Source organism: Oryctolagus cuniculus, chromosome 2 (genome assembly GCF_051225735.1).
Source record: "Oryctolagus cuniculus isolate XC-2025 breed Fujian yellow rabbit chromosome 2, ASM5122573v1, whole genome shotgun sequence".
Taxonomy (NCBI): Eukaryota; Metazoa; Chordata; class Mammalia; order Lagomorpha; family Leporidae; genus Oryctolagus; species Oryctolagus cuniculus.
Window position 1 is genome coordinate 40,007,649 of NC_142868.1, and position 21,276 is coordinate 40,028,924.

A 21,276-nucleotide genomic window follows, 5' to 3' on the forward strand; every position below is an offset into this window, starting at 1 on the left:
ACTTTAACACAAAAACTGTTAAGAAAGAAAGAGGGGCCACTGCCGAGGCTCACTAGGCTAATCCTACACCTGCATCACTGGTACCATGGGTTCTAATCCTGGTCGAAGTGCCAGATTCTGTACCGGTTGCTCCTCTTCCAGTCCAGCTCTCTGCTGTGGGCTGGGTAGGTGGTGGAGGATGGCCCAGGTTCATGGGCTGGGCCCTGCACCCACATGGGAGACCAGGAGGAAGAACCTGGCTCCTGGTTTTGGATCAGCTCAGTACGCCGGCCGTAGCGGCCATGTTGGAGGTGAACAAGCGGAGAGAGGACCTTTTTCTCTCTCTCTCACTGTCTAACTCTTCCTGTCAAAAAAAGTTTATCAGCTTAATTATTATTTATTATAATTCTTTGCATATGGCTGAAAGAAAAAGAGACGCATTATATAATGATTAAGGGATCAATTCAACAGAAAGATATAACGATTATCAATGTATATGCACCTAACTACAGGGCACCGGTTTATTTAAAAGATACGTTAAGGAACTTAAAGGGAGACTTAGACTCCAATACAATAGTATTGTGGGACTTCAATACTCCACTTTCAGAAATAGACATATCAACCGGCGAGAACATCAACAAGGAAACAGCATCTTAATCAACACTATAGCCCAAATGGATCTAACAGATATCTACAGAACTTTTCATCCTACACTTAAAGAATTTACATTCTTCTCAGAAGTACATGGAACCTACTCTAGGACTGACCACATACTAGGCCATAAAGCAAGTCTCAGCAAATTCAAAAGAATTAGAATCATACCATGCAGCTTCTCAGACCACAGTGGAATGAAGCTGGAAATTAGCAACTCAGGAATCCCTAGAGCAAACACATGGAGACTGAACAACATGCTCCTGAATGAACACTGGGTCATACAGTAAATAAAAAGAGAAATCAAAAACTTTCTGGAAGTAAATGAGGATAACACCACAACATATCAAAACTTATGGGATGCAGCAAAAGCAGTGTTAAGAGGAAAAGTTAATAGCAATAGGTGTCTACATCAAGAAATTGGAAAGGCACCAAATGAGCTTTCAATGCATCTCAAGGATCTAGAAAGACCGCAGCAAACCACACTCAAAACTAGTAGGAGAAGGGAAATAATTAAAATCAAAGAAGAAATCAACAGGATTGAATCCAAGAAAACATTACAAAAGATCAGCAAAACGAAGAGCTGGTTTTTTGAAAATATAAACAAAATTGACACCCCACTGGCCCAACTAACTAAAAAAAGAAAAGAACCAAATCAATAAAATCACAGATTAAAAAGGAAATGTAACAACAGACACCAAAGAAATAAAAAGAATCATCAGAAATTACCACAAAGAGTTGTATGCCAGCAAACAGGGAAATCTATCAGAAAAGAATAGACTCCTGGACACATACAACCTACCGAAATTGAACCATGAAGACAGAGAAAATTTAAACAGACCCATAACGAAGTCATAAATTGAATCAGTAATAAAAGCCTTCCCAACAAAGAAAACCCTTGACTGGATGGATTCATTATTTAATTCTACCAGACATTTAAAGAAGAACTAACTCCAATTCTTCCCAAACTATTCAAAACCATCGAAAAAGAGGGAATCCTCCCAAGTTCATTCCATGAAACCAGAATCACTTTAATTCCTAAACCTGAAAGATGCAGCATTGAAAGAGAATTAACAGACCAATACCCCTGATGAACATAGATACAAAAATCCTCAATAAAATTCTGGCCAATAGAATGCAACAACACATCAGAAAGATCATCCACCAGACGAACTGGGATTTATCCCTGGTATGCAGGGTTTGTTCGACATTCACAAATCAATCAATGTGATTCACCTATTAACAAACTGAAGAAGAAAAACCATATGATTAGCTCAATAGATGCAGAGAAAGCATTTGATAAAATAAAACAAGCTTTCATGATAAAAACTACAAATAAATTGGGTATAGAAGGAACATTCCTCAATATAATCAAAGCAATTTATGAAAAACCCACGGGCAGCATCCTATTGAATGGGGAAAAGTTGGAAGCATTTCCACTGAGATCTGGTACCAGATAGGGATGCCCACTCTCACCATTGCTATTCAATACAGTGCTGAAAGTTTTAGCCAGAACCATTAGGCAAGAATAAGAAAGTAATGGGATAAAAATTGGGAAGGGAGAAGTCAAGCTATCACTCTTTGCAGGTGATATGATTCTTGATTTAGGGGACCCAAAGACCTCTACTAAGAGACTATTGGAACTCATAGAGGAGTTTGGTAAAGTGGCAAGATATAAAATCAATGCACAAAAATCAATACCCTTTGTATACACAGGCAATGCCACGTCTGAGAATGAACTGCTAAGATCAATCCCATTCACAATAGCTACAAAAACAATCAAATACCTTGGAATAAACTTAACCAAGAACGTCAAAGATCTCTACAATGAGAATTACAAAATCTTAAGGAAGGAAATAGAAGAGGATACCAAGAAACGGAAAAATCTTCCATGCTCTTGTATTGGAAAAATCAATATCATCAAAATGTCAATTCTCCCAAAAGCAATTTATAGATTCAATGCGATATACCAAAGACATTCTACTCAGATCTGGAAAAAAATGGTGCCGAAATTCATATGGAGGCACAAGAGAACTCGAATAGCTAAAGCAATCTTGTACAACAAAAACAAAGCCGGAGGCATCACAATACCAGATTTCAGGACATACTACAGGGCTATAAAAATAAAAAAACAGCATGGTACTGGTACAGAAATAGATGGATAGACCAATGGAACAGAATAGAAACACCGGAAATCAATCCAAATATCTATAGCCAACTTATATTTGATCAAGGATCTAAAACCAATTCCTGGAACAAGGACAGTCTATTCAACAAATGGTGCTGGGAAAACTGGATCTCCACATGCAGAAGCATGAAGCAAGACCCTTACCTTACACCTTACATAAAAATCCACTCAACATGGATTAAAGATCTAAATCTACTACCTGACACCATCAAATGATTAGAGAACAATGGAGAAACCCTGCAAGATATTGGTACCGGCAAACACTTCTTGGAAAAAACCCCGGAGGCACAGGCAGTCAAAGCCAAAATCAACTATTGGGATTGCATCAAATTGAGAAGTTTCTGTACTTCAAAAGAAACAGTCAGGAGAGTGAAGAGACAACCGACAGAATGGGAAAAAATATTTGCAAACTATGCTACAGATAAAGGAATCTACAAAGAAAACAAGAAACTCCACAACAAAACAAACAACCCACTTAAGAGATTGGCCAAGGACCTCAATCGACATTTTTCAAAAGAGGAAATCCAAATGGCCAACAGACACACGAAAAAATGTTCAAAATCACTAGCAATCAGGGAAATGCAATCAAAACCACAATGAGGTTTCACCTCACCCCAATTAGAATGGCTTGCAAACGGAAATCAACTTACAACAGATGCTGTCAAGGACACTAACCCACTGTTGGTGGGAATGCAAACTGGTCAAACCACTATGGAAGTAAGTCTGGAGAGTCCTCAGAAACCTGAATATAACCCTACCATACAACCCAGCCATCCCTCTCCTCAGAATTTACCCAAGGGAAATTAAATTGGCAATTAAAAGAGCTGTCTGCACCTCAATGTTTACTGCAGCGCAATTCATAATAGCTAAGACCAGGAATCAACCTAAATGCCCATCAACAGTAGACTGGATAAAGAAATTATGGGACATGTACTCTATAAAATACTATACAGAAGTAAAAACAATGAAATCCGGTCATTTGCAACAAAATGGAGGAATGTGGAAAACATCATGCTGAGTGAAATAAGCCAGTCCCAAAGGGACAGAAATCATAGGTTCTCCCTGATTGGTGACAAATAACTGAGCATCTAAAAGGAAACCTGTTGAAGTGAAATGGACACTATGAGAAACAATGACTTGATCAGCCCTTGTCCTGACTGCTGAAAAACAACTTACTACTTATTCTTTTTTAGTATTTTTTGTTCTATTTAATAGTATTGGTTGAACTATTTAATTAACACAAAAATATTCTTAGGTGTTTAAATTTAACTGAAAAATGATCCCTGTTAAATATAAGAGTGGGAATAAGAGAGGGAGGAGATGTACAGTTCAGCACATGCTCAATCTGACTTACCCCTAATGGTAGAGTTAGAAACGTACCAGGGGATTCCAATTCAATCCCATCAAGGTGGTATGTACCAATGCCATCTTACTTGTTAAAGTGATCAGTTTAAGTTCATAATTGATCAAAAAGATGGGATTAAGTCTCAAAGGGAATACATAAATAAGACCAGTGCCTGCAAGTGATTGATAGAATTAAAAAGGAGAAAACAATCCAACATGGCAGGCGGGGTACACAGCAGACTCATAGAATGGAAAAAGTCCTGAGCAGCACTCTGTCCTCAGAATCAGCCCTTAAGGCATTCGCATCTTGCTAAAAGGGCCATGAGAGTTTCACAGGCATGGAAAGCCAAGACATTGCGTGGGGAAGGGGAAAAAAAGACCGAAGTGAAATATCTCTGTGAGTTGAGATCCCAGCGGAAAGAATGGACCATCAAAGAAGGCAGTACCTTTCTCTGAAGGAAGGAGAGAACTTCCTGTTTGAATATGGCCTTGTCTAAATCAGAGCTGAGTTGTTGAACTCAGGAGGTTTCTATGGCGTTGGTAGCTCATGACACGAGCCTCGGCTGATTACTGACATCATAAATAAGAGTGTCAATTGTTAAGTCCACAATGGGGGTCACTGTGCACTTGCTCACCATGTAGGATCTCTGTCCTTCATGTGTTGTACTATGAGAATTAATGGTAAAACTACTACTCAAACAGTGCTCTACGCTTCGTGTGTCTTTGTGGGTGCAGTCTGTTGAAATCTTTACTTAGTATATACTAAGTTGATCTTCTGTATATAAAGATAATTAATAACGAATCATGCTCAAGAATTGGATGGGAAAGGGAGTGGGAGATGGGAGGTTGTGGGTGGGAGGGAAGTTATGGGGGAAAAGCTGCTATAATTCAAAAGTTATACTTTGGAAATTTATATTTATTAAATAAAAGTTGAAAAGAAAAAAAGAAGAAATCCAAATAGACAAAAGACACATGAAAAAATGCTCAGGATCACTAGCTGTCAGGGAAATGCAAATCAAAACCACAGTGAGTTTTCACCTCACCCCTGTTAGAATGGCTATCATACAGAAATCTACAAACAACAAATGCTGGCCTGGATGTGCCGGAAAAGATACCCCAATCCACTGCTGGTGGGAATGCAAACTGGTAAAACCACTATAGAAGACAGTTTGGAGACACCTCAGAAATCTGATGACACAGGCATCCCTCTTTATGAATCTATCCAAGGGAGATGATATCAGCATAGGAAAAGACCATCTGTAACTCCATGTTTACCACAGCGCAATTCACAGTAGCAAAGACATGGAACCAACCCAAATGCTTATCAACTGAAGACTGGATGAAGAAGTTATTGGCTATGTACACCATGGAATACTACACAGCAGCAAAAAAAAATCTGGTCATTTGCAACAAACTGGATGAAACTCAAAATAAGCCAGTCCCAAAGAGACAAATTCTGTATGTTCTCCCTGACCTGTGATAACTTAGAGAGCACCTAAAAGTCAACTTGTATAAGTGGCATTGACACTTATAGAATCAATGACTTTGAACATCCTTATCCAGACTGTTGAGAAATAGCTTTTTTTATTTTATATGTTTTTCTTTTCCTTTATCATCTTCTTTATCTTTTTTTTCTTTTATAGTAATCGCTGAACTCTTTACTAAACATAGAGTTAACCATATGTGTATAAAGTTAACTGAAAATGGATCATGGTAAAAAAAAAAAAGTAAGACTGAGAATAAGAAAGGGAACAGGAAGAGGGGTGGGACTTAGGGTGGTAGGGCAGGCACCATGTGAAGAATTACCAATATCCTACAGTTGTAATTGGGAAATATATGCCGTTTGTAACTGCAAAGCAGTATAATTCTGCAAACATTCCTACTGACTTACTTCTAAGAGTACAGTTTAAAAACTTGCCATAGGACCCCAAATTCCCTTAAGCTGGCTGGTAAAAACAGCATCTTAAGTGTTACACAGATCAAAGTCATAAAGGATTATAACAGGATTCAGTCATAAAGTGACCACAGACAAAGGTACAAGTGTTAAAGTAATCATGTTAAGAGGACTAAGTGTCTGGAAAGAATAACAGAATTAAAAAAGAAGTGAAGGCTCCAACATGAGAAGCTTTCCATGCAGCAGACTCAGAATAACAATCGCTTTAAGTAGCACTCCAACCTCAGAATAATCTTAAAGCATTCCGGTCTGGCCTGGAATGCCAAGATGCTCTGGTTTCTACATAATGTACCTCTATGGGTGAGACCCCCAGTGGAAAGACATGGCCACCAAAGAAGGATGTACTTTTCTCTTAAGACAGGAGAGAACCACTTTGCATATGGCCTTGTCTAGCTAGTGGATTCAAAGGCTTCCATAATCCTGGCAGCTCATGTCAAGGTCCTTGGGTGATCACTGATGTCATATAAAAGAGTATTAATTGTTAAATAAACACCAAGAGTCACTGTGCACTAACTTCCCATGCAGGACCTCTGTCCCCAAAGAGTTGCACCATCAGACTCAATAGTAAAACTTATTCTTAAAGAATCACTTACTTTTAGTGTATTAAGTAGAGGACATTATTATGTCTCATAAGTTAGAGTTATGTTTAAGAGTTTGCAAACAATGTATCATTCTTGGGTTCTTCTATAAAGATAACTAAGTTTCTAAAAGAAAGCAGGGGGAGGAAGGAAGGGGAAAAAGACGAAATCATCTTTGAGAAGCAATAACTTTGAACAGGACTACTGAGGAACAGTTTTCTTAGTTTTTTCATTTTTTTTCTCCTTGTTTTCCTTTCTTTCTTGTTCTTTTTCAGTCTAAACAGGAGACAGAAGAGGAGGAGGGGTGGGAGAGTGGGTGGAAGGGAGGCTACAGTGGGAAGAATTAATATGTTGTTGTATTTATGTGATACATATAAATAAATTTTTTAAAAATCAAGAAAAAATAAAACTGAAACCAAAACAATATTAAAAAGATCAGTAAAATGAAGATTTTTTTTTGAAAAAGTAAACCTACTTGATATACCATTATCCCAACAAACCACAAAGGTGGGGGAGAGAAGCCCCAAATTAATAAAATCAGAGATGAAAAACGAAATGTAACAATAGATACCACAGAAATAAAAAGAATCATCAGAAATTACTACAAAGAGCTATATGCCAATAAGTTGGAAAATCTAGAAGAAATGGATAGATCCCTGGACACTTAACAACCTACCAAAATTGTGTCATGAAGACACAGAAACCTAGTGACCAAAAACTCAAGACATAGAGTGCATCATTAATAAAGACCCTCCCAACAAAGAAAAGCCCATGACCAGATGGCTTCACTGTTGCAGTCTACCAGACTTTTAAAGAAAAACTAATTCCAATTCTTCTCAAGTTACTCAAAATAACTGAAAAGGAGCGAATCCTCTCAAACTTCTTCTATGAGCCAGATTCACAATTCCTGTACCAGAAAAGATACAACAGAGAAAGAGAATAACAGACCAATATCCATGATGAACATAGATACAAAAATTCTCAACAAAATACTAACTGAACCAAACACATCAGAAATATCATTCAGGTGTACCAAATGTGATTTATCCCTGGCATGCAAGGATGCATCAATATATACAAATCAACAAATGTGATACATCACATTAACAAACAGAAGAATAAAAACCATATGATTATCTCAATTGATGCAGAGAAAGCATTTGATAAAGTGCAACATACTTCATGATTAAAAACCTTAAGCAAACAGAGTAAGAAGGAACATTCCTTAACAGAATGAAGGCAATTTATGATAAAACCCACAGACAGCATCTTAACGAATGGGAAAAGATGGAAGCATTCTCACTAAGCCAGAACCATTAGGCACAGAAAGAAATCAAAGGGATATGAATTCAAAAAGGAAGAAGTCAAACTATCCCTATTTGCAGAATACATTATAGAGGAAACAAAAGACTCCATCCTGAGACTATTGAAACTCATCAAAGAATTTGGTAAAGTGCAGGATATAAAATTAACACACAAAAATCAACAACCCTTGCATACAGACAAACCCATGGCTGAGAAAGAACTTCTAAGATCAATCCCATTCAGAATCACAACAGAAAAAAACTAAATACCTTGAAAATTATGAATCATTAAAGAAAGAAATAAAAGACACAAAAAATAAAAAAAATCTTCCATGTTCATTGTATCAAAGAATTAATATCATCAAAATGTCCATACTACCAAAATCCAATGTGATCCCAATCAAAGTACCAATATCATTCTTCTCAGATATAGAAAAAAGAATGCTAAAATCCATATGGAAACACAAGAGACTTTGATTAGCTAAAGCATTCTTATACAACAAAAACAAAGCTGAAGGTGTCATAATATCAGATTTCAAGATACACTACAGGGCAGTTATAATCAAACCAGTCTGGTAAAACAGACATGTTAACCAATGGAACATGTAAACAAGTGGAAACTCCAGAAATCAAACCATGCATCAAAAAAACAATGAATCTTTGATAAAATAGCTAAAATCAATCCCTAGGGAAAGGAGAGTCTTCAATAAATGTTGCTGGAAAAACTGGATCTCTGTGTGCAGAAGTCTGAAACAAGATTCCTACCTTAAACCATATACAAAAATCAATTAAATGGGCCAGCACTGTGGCATAGTAGGTTAAGTCTCTGCCTGCAGCACCAGCATCCCATTTGGGTGCCAGTTTGAGACTCGGCTGCTCCATTTCCAATGCAGCTCCTTGCTAAAGGCGTGGGAAAGCAGCAGAGAATGCCCCAAGTGCTTGGGCTCTTGCACCCACATGGGAGACCTGGAAGAAGCTCCTGGCTCCTGCCTTCTGAGTGGCCCAATTCCAACTATTGCAGTCATTTGGAAAGTGAATCAGAAAATGAATGGCCTCTTTCTCTCCCTTTCTCTAACTCTGCCTCTCAAATAAAAAATATGTCTTTAAAAAATATCAACTCAAAATGGATCAAGGATATAAATCTATAATGTGATACTATCAAATTACTATTGGAGAACTTTGGAGAAACTGAAAGACATTAGCAGAGGGAAAGACTTCTTGGAAAAGACCCCAGAAGCACAGCATTCAAAGCCAAACTTAACAAATGTTATTGCATCATCAAGCTGAGTAGTTTCTGCACTGCAATGCAAAAGCTCAGCAAAGTGAAGAGGCAATCAACAGAAAAGGAGAAAATATTTGCAAACTATCAAACTGATAAAGGATTAATATCCAGAATCTATAAAGAGCTGAAGAAACTCAACAACAAAACAATGTAGCTAAGAAATGGGCAAAGGATTTTAATGGAGAATTTTCAAAAGAGGAAATACAAATGGCCAACAGAAACATGAAATAATCATCAGGATTGCTAGCCACCACGGAAATTCAAATCAAAATCATAATGAGGTTTCACCTTGCCCCAGTTAGAATGGCTCTCATGCAGAAAAAATAAAAATAAAAATAAATAAATGTTGGCAAAATTTGGGCAAAAAGATACCATAATCCACTGTTGGTGGGAATGTAAACTAGTACAGCCATTGTGGAAAACAGTATGGCAATTCCACTGAAAGCTGAAAATAGATATATAACCCAGCAATCCCACTCCTAGGAATTTAGAGAGATAAATGATATCAGAGTATGAAAGAGTTATCTGTATTCCCATGTTTATTGTACATCAATTCACAATAGCTAACATATGGAATCAACCCAGATGTCCATAACTGATGACTGGATACAGAAACTGTGGTATACATACACCATGTAATACTACTTAAGCCTTAAAAAAGAACCTGGTCTTTTGCAACAAAATGGATGCAAATGCAAAGCATTATGCATAGTAAAATAAGCCAGTCCCAATAAAGACAAATACCATATGATTGTCCTGATCTGTGGTAACTAGTAGAGTACCACAAATGTAATATATAGGAGTTAAACTGACATTCTGAGACTCCATGATTCTTTACATCCCTTGTCTTGACGGCAGAGGAACAATGTTTTTTTCTTATTATTTCCTGAACTTTTACTAAGTATAGGGTTCATCTTATGAATGTAAAGTAAACTGAAAAGAGATCATTGTAAAAATTAATGGAGGGTCTAGGAGAGGAAGGATGAGGAAGGGTAGGATCACTGGAGGAAGGACAGTACAGTGGGAAGTATCACGATGTTGCTAAATCTGAATATATGAAGTACATCCCGGTTGCCCCTCTTCCAGGACAGCTCTCTGCTGTGGCCAGGGAGTGCAGTGGAGGATGGCCGAAGTCCTTGGGCCCTGCACCCCATGGGAGACCAGGAGAAGTACCTGGCTCCTGCCATCGGATCAGCACGGTGCGCCGGCCGTAGCGCGCCGACCACAGCGGCCATTGGAGGGTGAACCAACGGCAAAAGGAAGACCTCTCTCTCTGTCTCTCTCTCTCACTGTCCACTCTGCCTGTCAAAAAAAAATTAATTAAAATAAATATAATTTAAATATTTTTATTCCTTCCAAATGCTGAAAGAAAGAACATTTTTTATTTATTTAAGCTATACAAGTTTATATATTTTATATATAGATTTAGGAACACAATTATACTTACCTCCCTTACCTCCCTCCTGCCCATGCTACAAATGTAATGTACTGGAGTGAAAAGGACATTGTGAGGTTTGATGATAGTTTACAGCCTTTGTCTCTACTGCTGAGGAAGTGTTTTTTTTTTTCATGCTATTTATGTGTATTTTGTATATGGTTTATCTTATGAGTATAAAGTATACTGAAAATATTCTTTGTAAAAATAAAGAATAAGGGTAGGAGAGGGAGGAGGAGAAAAACCTTTCAATTGCCAAAACTGCACCAGGAAGTTTTCCATCAGAAATGAGAGAGAATAGGACTTTCAAACAAAACTAAGAGTTCATCATCATAAGAACTATCTTATAAGAAATGCTAAAACAGCATACTTCAAGTTGAGGCAAAAGAATCCTAATTAACAACATAAGATATTTGAAAGAATATAATACTGTAAAGAAAAAAATATAGTCAAATCCAGAATCGTTTTCTAATGTTTCTAATGTGTGTAAACACATTAAACTGTAGCATAAAAGTTAAAATATTAAAAATATGTTACCTACAATAATTTGTTGATACACAAAATAATAAAAAGGGTTAGTATGACATCAATAAAGTGAACTGTGGAAGAACAAAAAGTTAAGGTGTAAAGTTACTGAATACAATCAATATTAAATTATCATATTTAAATAAACTGTATAACTGTAAAATGTTTTACTTAAGCCCCATACAGAAGATCAACTCAAAAATATTAAACATGTAAGACCTGAAGCTATAAAATTTCTAGAAGAAATACAGGTAAAAAGCTTCCTGATTTAATCTGTACAGGCAACAAAAGAAAAAAGACAAATGGGATTGCTTCAAACTATTGTTTTTACACAGCAAATGAAACAATTCACAGTATGACGAGACAACCTAAGTTACAGAAAAGTATTTGTAAACCAGATATGATAAGGTGTTAACATCCAAAATGTACAAAATTCAAACAAATCAACAGTAATATTAGATAGATAGATTCAATTATAACAAATGGCCAAAAGACCAGAACAAATGTTTTCCAAAGAAGACTGAAAAATTCCCAACAAGTTTATGAAAAAATGCTCAATACCACTAAACATCAGGGAAGTACAAATCAAAATCACAAAGATACATCATCTCACATCATTTAAGATAGCTATTATCAAAAAGCAAGATGTTAAGTGTTGGTGAGATGGTGCAGAAAAGGGAAACTTTATACACTGTTGGTGGAAATGTGAATTGGTGCAACCATAATGGAGAATGTATTCAAGGCACCTCAAAAAATTAAAAGTATAACTACCATATGAAATAGTAATTCTCCTTGTGGGTGCATACCAAAAAACATCCAATCAATATCTTCAAGTAATATTTGCATAGTTGCACTTCCATGATCACTGTAGAATTATTCACTGTATCCAGGATGTAGAATGAACCTAAGGGCTTGCTTTAAGACAAATTTATAAAGACAAGGTGATGTGTGTGTTTGATGGAGTTTGTATGGCGTGCTTAACTAAGCCTCTTATTCTAGAGCACAGGCACAGACTTATATATCCATGGATACCAGAAAAATAATTGAAAACTGGCAAACAGCCTTAAAGCTTTCATGTACATTAGAAAATTTTTACAATGCCACAGAACATGTATTCTTGAAATACATAAAATATACTGATTTGATGTTCCATTCCAGAAGAGATATGGGTATAGAGATATATTTCCCTATTGTTATAAGGAAAATCCATGGTATAAGCATGTTAAAAAGTGAGAACTGACTTTAAGCATCAATGTTCAGAAGAAGAGCACCACTGGAAAAGCCATGGTGAGGTAAAAAAAATCAAGTTCTTTCTAAAAAGACAACTGCACTTGATTATTGCCTTCTTGGAATCTGAGTTGGGTTCCCAGACCTATTTTCTAAGAGAGGTCAACTATCTGGATTAACATAAAATATTCTGATTTTAAGAACAGATTTAATTTGAAAAATATAGTAAGACAAATACAAGAGATCTAGAAACCATAGATAGCTTATGGACTGACACTTCGAGGCCAGGGACATATTTCACCCAGAAAACCACTAAATTTAGCTGTAACAAGTGCCCACTTAATTCTTTTGTTGTTTTGTTTTCTGTGGGACGTAGTGAATTTTTGCTCAAAAGCTCTCAGTTTCTAGAATCTATGGACATTAAACAGACTCTTGCTAGACAGATACAACAGAATTAGTTACATTGTGCTGTCCTTGTTACCTTTCAGTCAGGGGTTGGCCATTTATGTTTGCAATGTATCATACAGTTATTACTCCTTCTTGGACAGTACCTCTTATTTTTGTAGGTGATTCTCTCCAAAAATGCAACTTCCTCTACTTTCCTTCATTAGCAACACATTTTTAACTCATTGTGTAAGGTTTTGATTCCTCCATCAGTGGCTACTCTGAATCATTGAATGTTGTATGTAAAATCTAACTGACCTTGGCTCACAGAAATTATACTAATTCCCAGCCTAACTATGCTTGCTCCAAGGATCTAGCTTTATTAATTTCTCAAGAATTGCTCCAACTATCCATTCTAAATTTTTCACAGATAGTCTTATTATGTTGACAAAGTACAGAACTGGATTTTAAAGGGAAAGTAATGAGTTTATCTTATCCCTAGTTCACTGGCAGAATATTTTCAATTTTACTTATTTCCATGGCTAAAGTATTATTTGGTCATGCTGATGGCTACATAGGGTTCACCCATTATTTCTTATTCTTTCTCTGATCTATATATGCTCTCCCAGTTTTCCTGAATCTTTCCTGCCCTCAAAACTTACAGATGGGTTTAGATGGTAACTGATAATAAGTACTGTAGGGAATGAAATGATAATTTTTCCTAGGCTGATTTTGACTCTAAAAGGCAAACAACTTAATTAGAGAGTTGACTAAATATAATTTATATTGTCGTTATTCAATTTACATCATCATTCAATTAGAACAAAATCAGCCCATGAATAATCTATGGCACAAAATTATTTTTATTCAGGATTGTAGAGAGACTTAGGCATGGAGATCACCATTTTTTACAAGGCCCATGTTGACTCAGCTAAATTTTCCCATAGTATCTGTTTGTTCTACTTTCTGCATTGAACCCTAACTCACCCTGGTGTGTTCTAACTTAATATTTAGTTCCGAAAGTTCACAACTTGGCAAACAGTTTTCTACAAGAAAGCAAAAATTAAGTTTAGGATCAGTTAGGAAAAGTAACAGACTTCATTTCATGGTTTGTGAATCCAATCAACTCTCAAAACTTAGAAGGTTGATTAGCTAACATATGGATTATCAAGACTTCCTTTGTTTTCTGCCTCTTTGACTATTCAATTGTCTTCACTGAATTTCTACCAGAATAGAACAAAGTAAAGAAAAGTTCAAAATAAAGCAAACAAAGCTCTGGAAATGCAGAACATAATAGATCAATTCTGTGCCTCTCCAACTTGTTATGATAATGCTGATCAAAAACAAGTCTCTCTCTCTCTCTCTCTCATCTCTTGCTCTATCACTCTCTCCCACTCTCACTCTCTGCTTCTGTCTCATACACACACCTCAAAATAGAAAGTAGATAAAAACTAGTTAGGAATGGTGAAATCATTTATTGAGTGAAAAGGTTTTTTGAGTTGTCAATTTCAAATAAGTACCATAGTTTACCATTAACCACGGAAATTCTGGATTCCTCATGGGCATATTATTTAAGACGTTAACAATGTTCTGAACAACTGAGAAAAATGACATAAAATGAAATGAGGATTATAAATTTCAACTGACTCAAGGGGCAAAATGAATTGTCATTCAAATGAGCCACTAGAGTTTCACTCCTAATTCTTTCAACTTTAAACATTAAGCTGAGTAAGGAAAGCCTGGTAATTTTTTCAGTGCTTTCCCTCAAACTCTCCTCTGCAAACCTTGAATTGTTTTCTGTAAATTGGTTGGAGGTACACGCTTTGGAGAATTACTTTTTTAGATCCAATTAAAGTATATCCTACTAGCATCCTAAAAAGTTCAGATTCAGTAACTGTGTCCCACATTGGTGACATTTCTCAGTATTTTAAAAACAACAGGATAAAAGTGAGTACCTCTCAGTAACTGCCACTGGGTAACTAAAAAAAAAAAAAAAAGATAAAGGTTATTTCATGTTTTTCATAAAAAATATTTTGTGAGTTTAAAAAATACCACAAATGTATGGTTTTTAGGTGTTAATACATCTTAAAATTAAGTACACCTTATCTAAAAATGCGTAAGTCTATCATCTTTATCTCTTTCATCTAGACACATCTTTACACCATAATGTTTGTTTAAAATCACGAAACAGGGAAATCTGTAGCAGGAATATAACAAATAATTTATGCATCATATGTGTGTTCCTTGTAATTCAATCAACTCACTCAACAAATATTTATTAAGTTAAACCCTAAATGTAGATTCTGTAGATGATTCAGTTTGTATCCTAAATTTATTTGGTTTCATTTTATTTAAAGGAAGATTGTAACTAAATAACTGTGGAAGTGTCCAGACTCTTGAATCCTATTTGTCTATCATACACACACAACTGCCATATTTTTGGTAAGTTTGGTCATTTCATTTTCAAAGTCCAAATTTATTTCTGCAAGTAATTTATTATTTCTAAGCTTATCTTACTGTTGCTCCGTTTTCATTTTGACTGCCCTATCCCAGTTCAGAACCACACCATCTCAGACATATATACATAAAGTCACTCCAAACTACATTTCATGCCTTAAGATCTCCTCTTTCAATTGATTCGAATTATGTTTAGCTGTATCTGGTTCTAATTACCCATATTCTCCTGGACTTCCAAACTCAGCCTCTGCTATACCCGAGGCAAATATGCCTGAAGCAAGAAATAGATTCGCAGTCTTCCTGGAGAATAATGAGGTGAGTACTACTCAGTCAAATGCTTGACCATCACTTTGAAATGACCTATTAGCCCTCTATTGCTGATAAACTATTGATTCTTGTTGTTGAAGATTCATACTTTTATAATTTTCTTCTCCACTTTCCCAGTGACAATAAAATTCCCTTGTGAACTTAATTTTATCTACATTTAATGCCTGAAGCCCACAAATGTTCCTTTCACCCAAACTTTTAAGTAGAAATAATTTCAGTAAATACATGACATTATATAGAATTATACATGACATTTATTATAACTATCATGTAAAAAAATAATCATTTTGGACAAAAGTGACAGATTTAAAGTAGATTAACGTGAATCTTCCTGACCTAATTATTTCCATTTGTCTCTTTAACTTCACATTGAACAGAACTGTCTGTTAAATAACCATGGGATCTCATTCTGAACTGGTTTAGACTAATTACCTGGGATGAAGGGATGTCCTCCTTTTAAACTCAGCACCTGAAAGGAGTAGAAGACTCCAGGATCCCAAATTTCTAGGCAACTGGTTTTCTAAAATTCAATTGAATGCCCGGAACTAAAGTCCAAGTTGCCTATTTCTTCCTATGCAAGGCTGCGCTCACATCCCCTGATGTCATTTAAAATGAATTATTCAAGTAATGAAGAATGAATAACAGATAGTACTGCAATATACTTGAGGGACTCCTATTATAAATTGGCTTTTGAAAGATTAGCCATCAGACTTCCTACCTGTAGCAGAGACTGAAACTCAGTTTTCACACTTGCAAAGTGTCTCATGCTTGGGTTATTTTATAAGAGAAGCTGGAGGAAAGGAAATCACAGGGATGTGATATTTGCTTAAATTATCCCTACAACGCTCTGTAGTGAAGTTACTGGGACAGTAGGGATTTATGAGGTTCAAAACAGAAGTATGCTTTTCATAAAACTGAGAAGGGGTTATGCTGGAAGTGAATTCTGTTAAGGTTCAAGAGTAGGATCAGGCACATCCATGTAACATAGGCACATAGAGTATCTCACTAGAAATAATTAAGAAACCCACAAATCATTTTCCTGATATAATCCCATCCACAGATTGGACCAAACATTTAGATTTCTTTCCTAGGAGTTTGAATTCTGAAACTCAGACCTTGGTTAGTAAATCCTATCAAGACATTGGCCAAGTACAGACCAGCTGAGGAAGAGGGAGAGGGAGGAGAATGATGGGGAAGGGAAGAGAGAAAGCAGGAGGAGGAGGAGGGAGAAGGAGGGGGAGGAGGAGAAATTTAAGTGAAGGTCCAGGAAATCGAATTTCTTGGCATCCAGAGCTACCCTAGTTTTGGCTTTCTAAAGCCTAGCTTTTCAGCATTTATGGAATTCTATGAGATTTTTGTTTGCCTTTGTTGAATAAGCTGATTTGGTATCTGTTCCTGATCAGTCCCCCATCTTTATATATCTCCCTCTTTCTATAACTCTGCCTTTCAAATAAATACATAAATACAGAGAAAGAGAGAGAGATTCCATAAATTTCCTTAGCAATGAGTATCTGTGATAAGTAGTTAACTTATCATATTTTATTTTTAAAGTCAGGGAGCTGTCTAGCACTTATATAAAGATTTCTTTCAGTCTTGTAATTCTATGGATTTAACAATCTTGGCAAAGCCCTGTGAGGTCTCCATTGTTTTGAGATTTGGTAGCAATTACTTCATTCTCTATTTCTCTATTTCTATACTTATACATATTTTGTATGTAGTATAAGAAATAGAGAATGAAGTAATTGCTACCAAAACACACAAATTAAGCCAGCAATGTATTATAAACAAGCTGTACTCTAAAACAGGGAGCCAGATAAAAACATTTGGGATATACTTATGCTAAAAAAGTTTATTTAATGTTATTAAAATTCTAAATCTGATTAGTGCTTCCTGTCTAGTTACCAAGACCTACTTGCCATATTTCTCACTTTTCCATCAAAGATTTCATTAGTCAATACATTTTTACACTCTCATCTGTCCTGAATCAATGCTTACTTAAGAACCTCAGATCACCAATCCCATCATTATGTTTTCTTCATTCTCTCCAAAATGTTTAACATTTACAAATATAGCACTTATTTTTCTCCTCAGATGAATTGCACACATTCTATGTCTCCAGTGGTTTCATTATCACAATTTTCTTTTTTTTCTTTTTCTTTTTGCAAATTAGTTATATATTTTCCCTGCTATCTTTCTTTTTTTATTATAAACACTTTTATTTAGTAAATATAATTTTCCAAAGTACAGTTTATGGATTACAGTGGCTTCCCCCCCATAACTTCTCTCCCACCTGCACCCCTCCCATCTCCCATTCCCTCTCCCATTCCATTCACATCAAGATTCATTTTCTTTTTTTTTTATTTTTATTATTATTTATTTATTTTTTTGACAGGCAGAGTGGACAGTGAGAGGGAGAGAAACAGAGAGAGAGGTCTTCCTTTTGCCATTGGTTCACCCTCCAATGGCCGCCGTGGCCGGCTCGCTGGGGCCAGCGCACCGCGCTGATCCAATGACAGGAGCCAGGTACTTATCCTGGTCTCCCATGGGGTGCAGGGCCCAAGCACTTGGGCCATCCTCCACTGCACTCCCTGGCCACAGCAGAGAGCTGGCCTGGAAGAGGGGCAACCGTGACAGAATCCGGCGCCCCGACTGGGACTAGAACCCGGTGTGCCGGTGCCGCAAGGCGGAGGGTTAGCCTTAGTGAGCCGCGGCGCCAGCCAAGATTCATTTTCAATTAATGGTTACTGGAGCTGAAGGCAAAATGGGGAGATATAAGGTCAAAATAATAACTGATACGCAGGATGAAGAAGTATAAAAATGTATTACATGAAGACCATATATAATAAAATTATACTGCATACAGAGTTCATGCTAAATGAATGGGCTGATAGCCACACTGACAATTGTGTGCCCATTTGCAAATGAGATCATTTACGTGTGGGACTTCTCCCTCAAAGGTTGACAAGTGGAAACTTAATAAAAAATTGAGGAGCAATAAATTCATGTTAAATGAATATAGAGATTTTAGATGTTGTCACAGAAGGAAAAATGTATGTGTATGTTGGATATATTCATGATTGTAACCATTTTACTATCTGTGAATGTTCTGTAATATGCTTTGTACCTTAATGCAAGGTATTAAGTATTATGGCATAATGGGTTAAGCTGCCACTTGTGATGCAAACATTCCATATCACGGTGCCAGTTTGAGTTCTGCTTCACCAATGCAGCTCCCTGCTAATGTGCCTATATAAACAGTTGAAGATGATGCAAGTGTTTGGGCCCCAGAACATCAATGGGGAAAACAGATGGAGTTTCAGGTTGCTAACCTGAGCCTGACCCACCCCTAGCTGTTGTGGCCATTCAGAGGATGAACCAGTGGTTGGAAGACTCTTTCTCTCTTATCCCTGTCACTCTACTTTTCAAATAAATAAATATTTAATTAAAAAAGAAAATCATGGAAAAATGGAATTCAAGGATGATTTTGGTATAAAATTGAAATTCATCCAGTTTTTCATACTATGAATTTCTGTGAGCTTTTATGTAGACCCCACATAAATACAACATTTATTACAAAACAGAAAACACACACAAACACACAAAAAATTAGATATCGATGTGAGGTGGTTTTCCTTTTTTTTTCTTCATTGTTGTTTTTCCCCCTTCTACTTAGAAGGCTTAGCCATGTCTGTTATTGTTTTACTTTGTTGGTTATGCCAATTTGAAATACTATAATGAGGTTAATATACAAATATTTTCACTTCCATTGACAGGCCTGAGCCATACTGTTGTGTTACACTGTTGGTTATAATGACTTCAAATATTAAATTGAAGTATTAATATATGGAGTCTTGGGACCATATAAATTAATAAAATTTGGAAGATTTTAAGGGTATATTTAGTGAGTATTTTGAGTCACCATGAACCTATGTAACATAAAAAACAAGCAAAAAGATAACTTTTCTATAGCAAAAAGATTGTTTTATGCCATCAAGAATTTCCTGTGAGGCAAAGTAAAGATACATGGATAAAGAAAGTGTATATATATTTCATGTTAGTTATTCATACATGCTTTGCACTGAATTAGAAGGATAATGGATAAGAAAAAAAGATGTGAACAACAATAATAGTAAGACACTGAAGATACCTTCTAACAAAGAGTTTGTATCTTCCCAGTTTCTAAATATTAAGAGGATACTTTAAGATGTCCAAAGTGAACAAAGATCATATTTATCTATGGAAGTCCATAAGCTGGTTGACAATATGGATGGAGAGGGGATGTTATATGAAAATAAGTGGACAAAAACAAGACATATAAGAGATGGGGGAATTTCATAACTAAAACTTCAGGTTTTTCAGTTTTCAGAAATAAGAGTTCAATTCCTAAATTTTGTTTGTATCCATGTAACCTTGCATTTCACTAGTCTTAGCCATAGGGAAAAAGAAATAAGAATTATTATTTACTTTGCAGAATTATAACGTAGATAAAATAATGAAAATGAAATAAACTTTGTAACCTATCATTAGGTTTCTTTTTATTAAAGATTTATTTATTTATTTGAAAGAGTTACAGAAAGAGGAGATGTAGAGGTAGAGCTAGAAGCAGAGGCAGAGGCAGAGGCAGACATAGACATAGACATAGACATAGACATAGACGTAGACGTAGACGTACACATAGATGTAGACGTAGACGTAGACATAGAGAAAGTAAGACAGAGAGGTCTTCCATCCAGTGGTTTACTCCACAGATGGATGCAACAGCTGGAGCTGTGCCGATCTGAAGCTAGGAGCCAGGAACTTCTTTGGGTATCCCACGCAGGTGGAGGAGTCCAAGGACTTGGGCCATCTTCTACTGCTTTTCCAGGCCATAGCAGAGAGCTGGATCAGAAGTGGAGCAGCCAGGACATGAACTGGCACCCATATGGGATGCTGGTGCTTCAGGCCAGGGCGTTAATGCACTGTGCCACAGTTTTGGCACCTACCTAGTTTCTTAAACACAGGCAACTGTTGTGACATAGTATTCCTTTAACATGCAGCATTGTTAATTATTCTTGAATAGAGTATATTGCTGCTGTTCTTCAAATAGAGACTTAAGCGGTAGCACAAATGTAAGATTAGTTAGGGAAGATAACTCTAGAAAGTCTCATTCTAATTTTTAAAATCTGTGGTGGCAGGATTAGCTGTAGTAACTACCTGACTTTGTTCAGAGGCAGCTTTGTCTCTTAGAAAGCAGAAAAAAAAAAAAAAACAGTAAATTCAGGCCCAATTTTGGTAAATTGAACAAGAAAATTTTACAATTTGGGACATGCTCAATCAGACTTGCCCTAAATGGTGGAGTTAGAAATGTGCCAGGGGGATTCCAATTCATTCCCTTCAAGACTGCATGTACCAATGCCATCTCACTAGTCTAAGTGATCAATTTCAGTTCACAATCAATCACACTGGTAGGTCTAAGAGTCAAAGGGATCACACAAACAAGACTAGTGTCTGTGAATACTAACAGATAGAATAAAAAAGGGAGAGAATGATCCAACATGGGAAGTGGGATACACAGCAGACTCATAGAATGGCAGATGTCCTAAACAGCACTCTGGCCTCAGAATCAGTCCTTAAGGCATTCGGATCTGTTCCAAGACACTCT

General features: G+C 36.3%; 1 protein-coding gene across 9 annotated transcripts in view; it reads right to left on the reverse strand.

Moving 5' to 3' along the window:
- Positions 1 to 21,276, reverse strand: part of COX7B2 (cytochrome c oxidase subunit 7B2) — a 155,030-nt gene that overhangs the window by 39,499 nt on the left and 94,255 nt on the right. For 3 of the 9 annotated variants that reach the window (XM_008248480.5, XM_008248488.5, XM_089327187.1), the window contains one exon: positions 14,807 to 14,830. The exons of 5 other annotated variants lie outside the window; for them this stretch is intronic. Coding sequence is in view for 1 of the 4 variants with exons in the window: in XM_089327187.1 (XP_089183313.1) it covers positions 14,807 to 14,830 (24 nt within the window). In the remaining 3 variants the exon portion in view is untranslated. Of the gene's footprint in view, positions 1 to 9,798; positions 10,583 to 14,806; positions 14,831 to 21,276 lie in introns of those variants that run through there. One more of the 9 variants, XR_016229895.1, reaches the window with a different exon arrangement.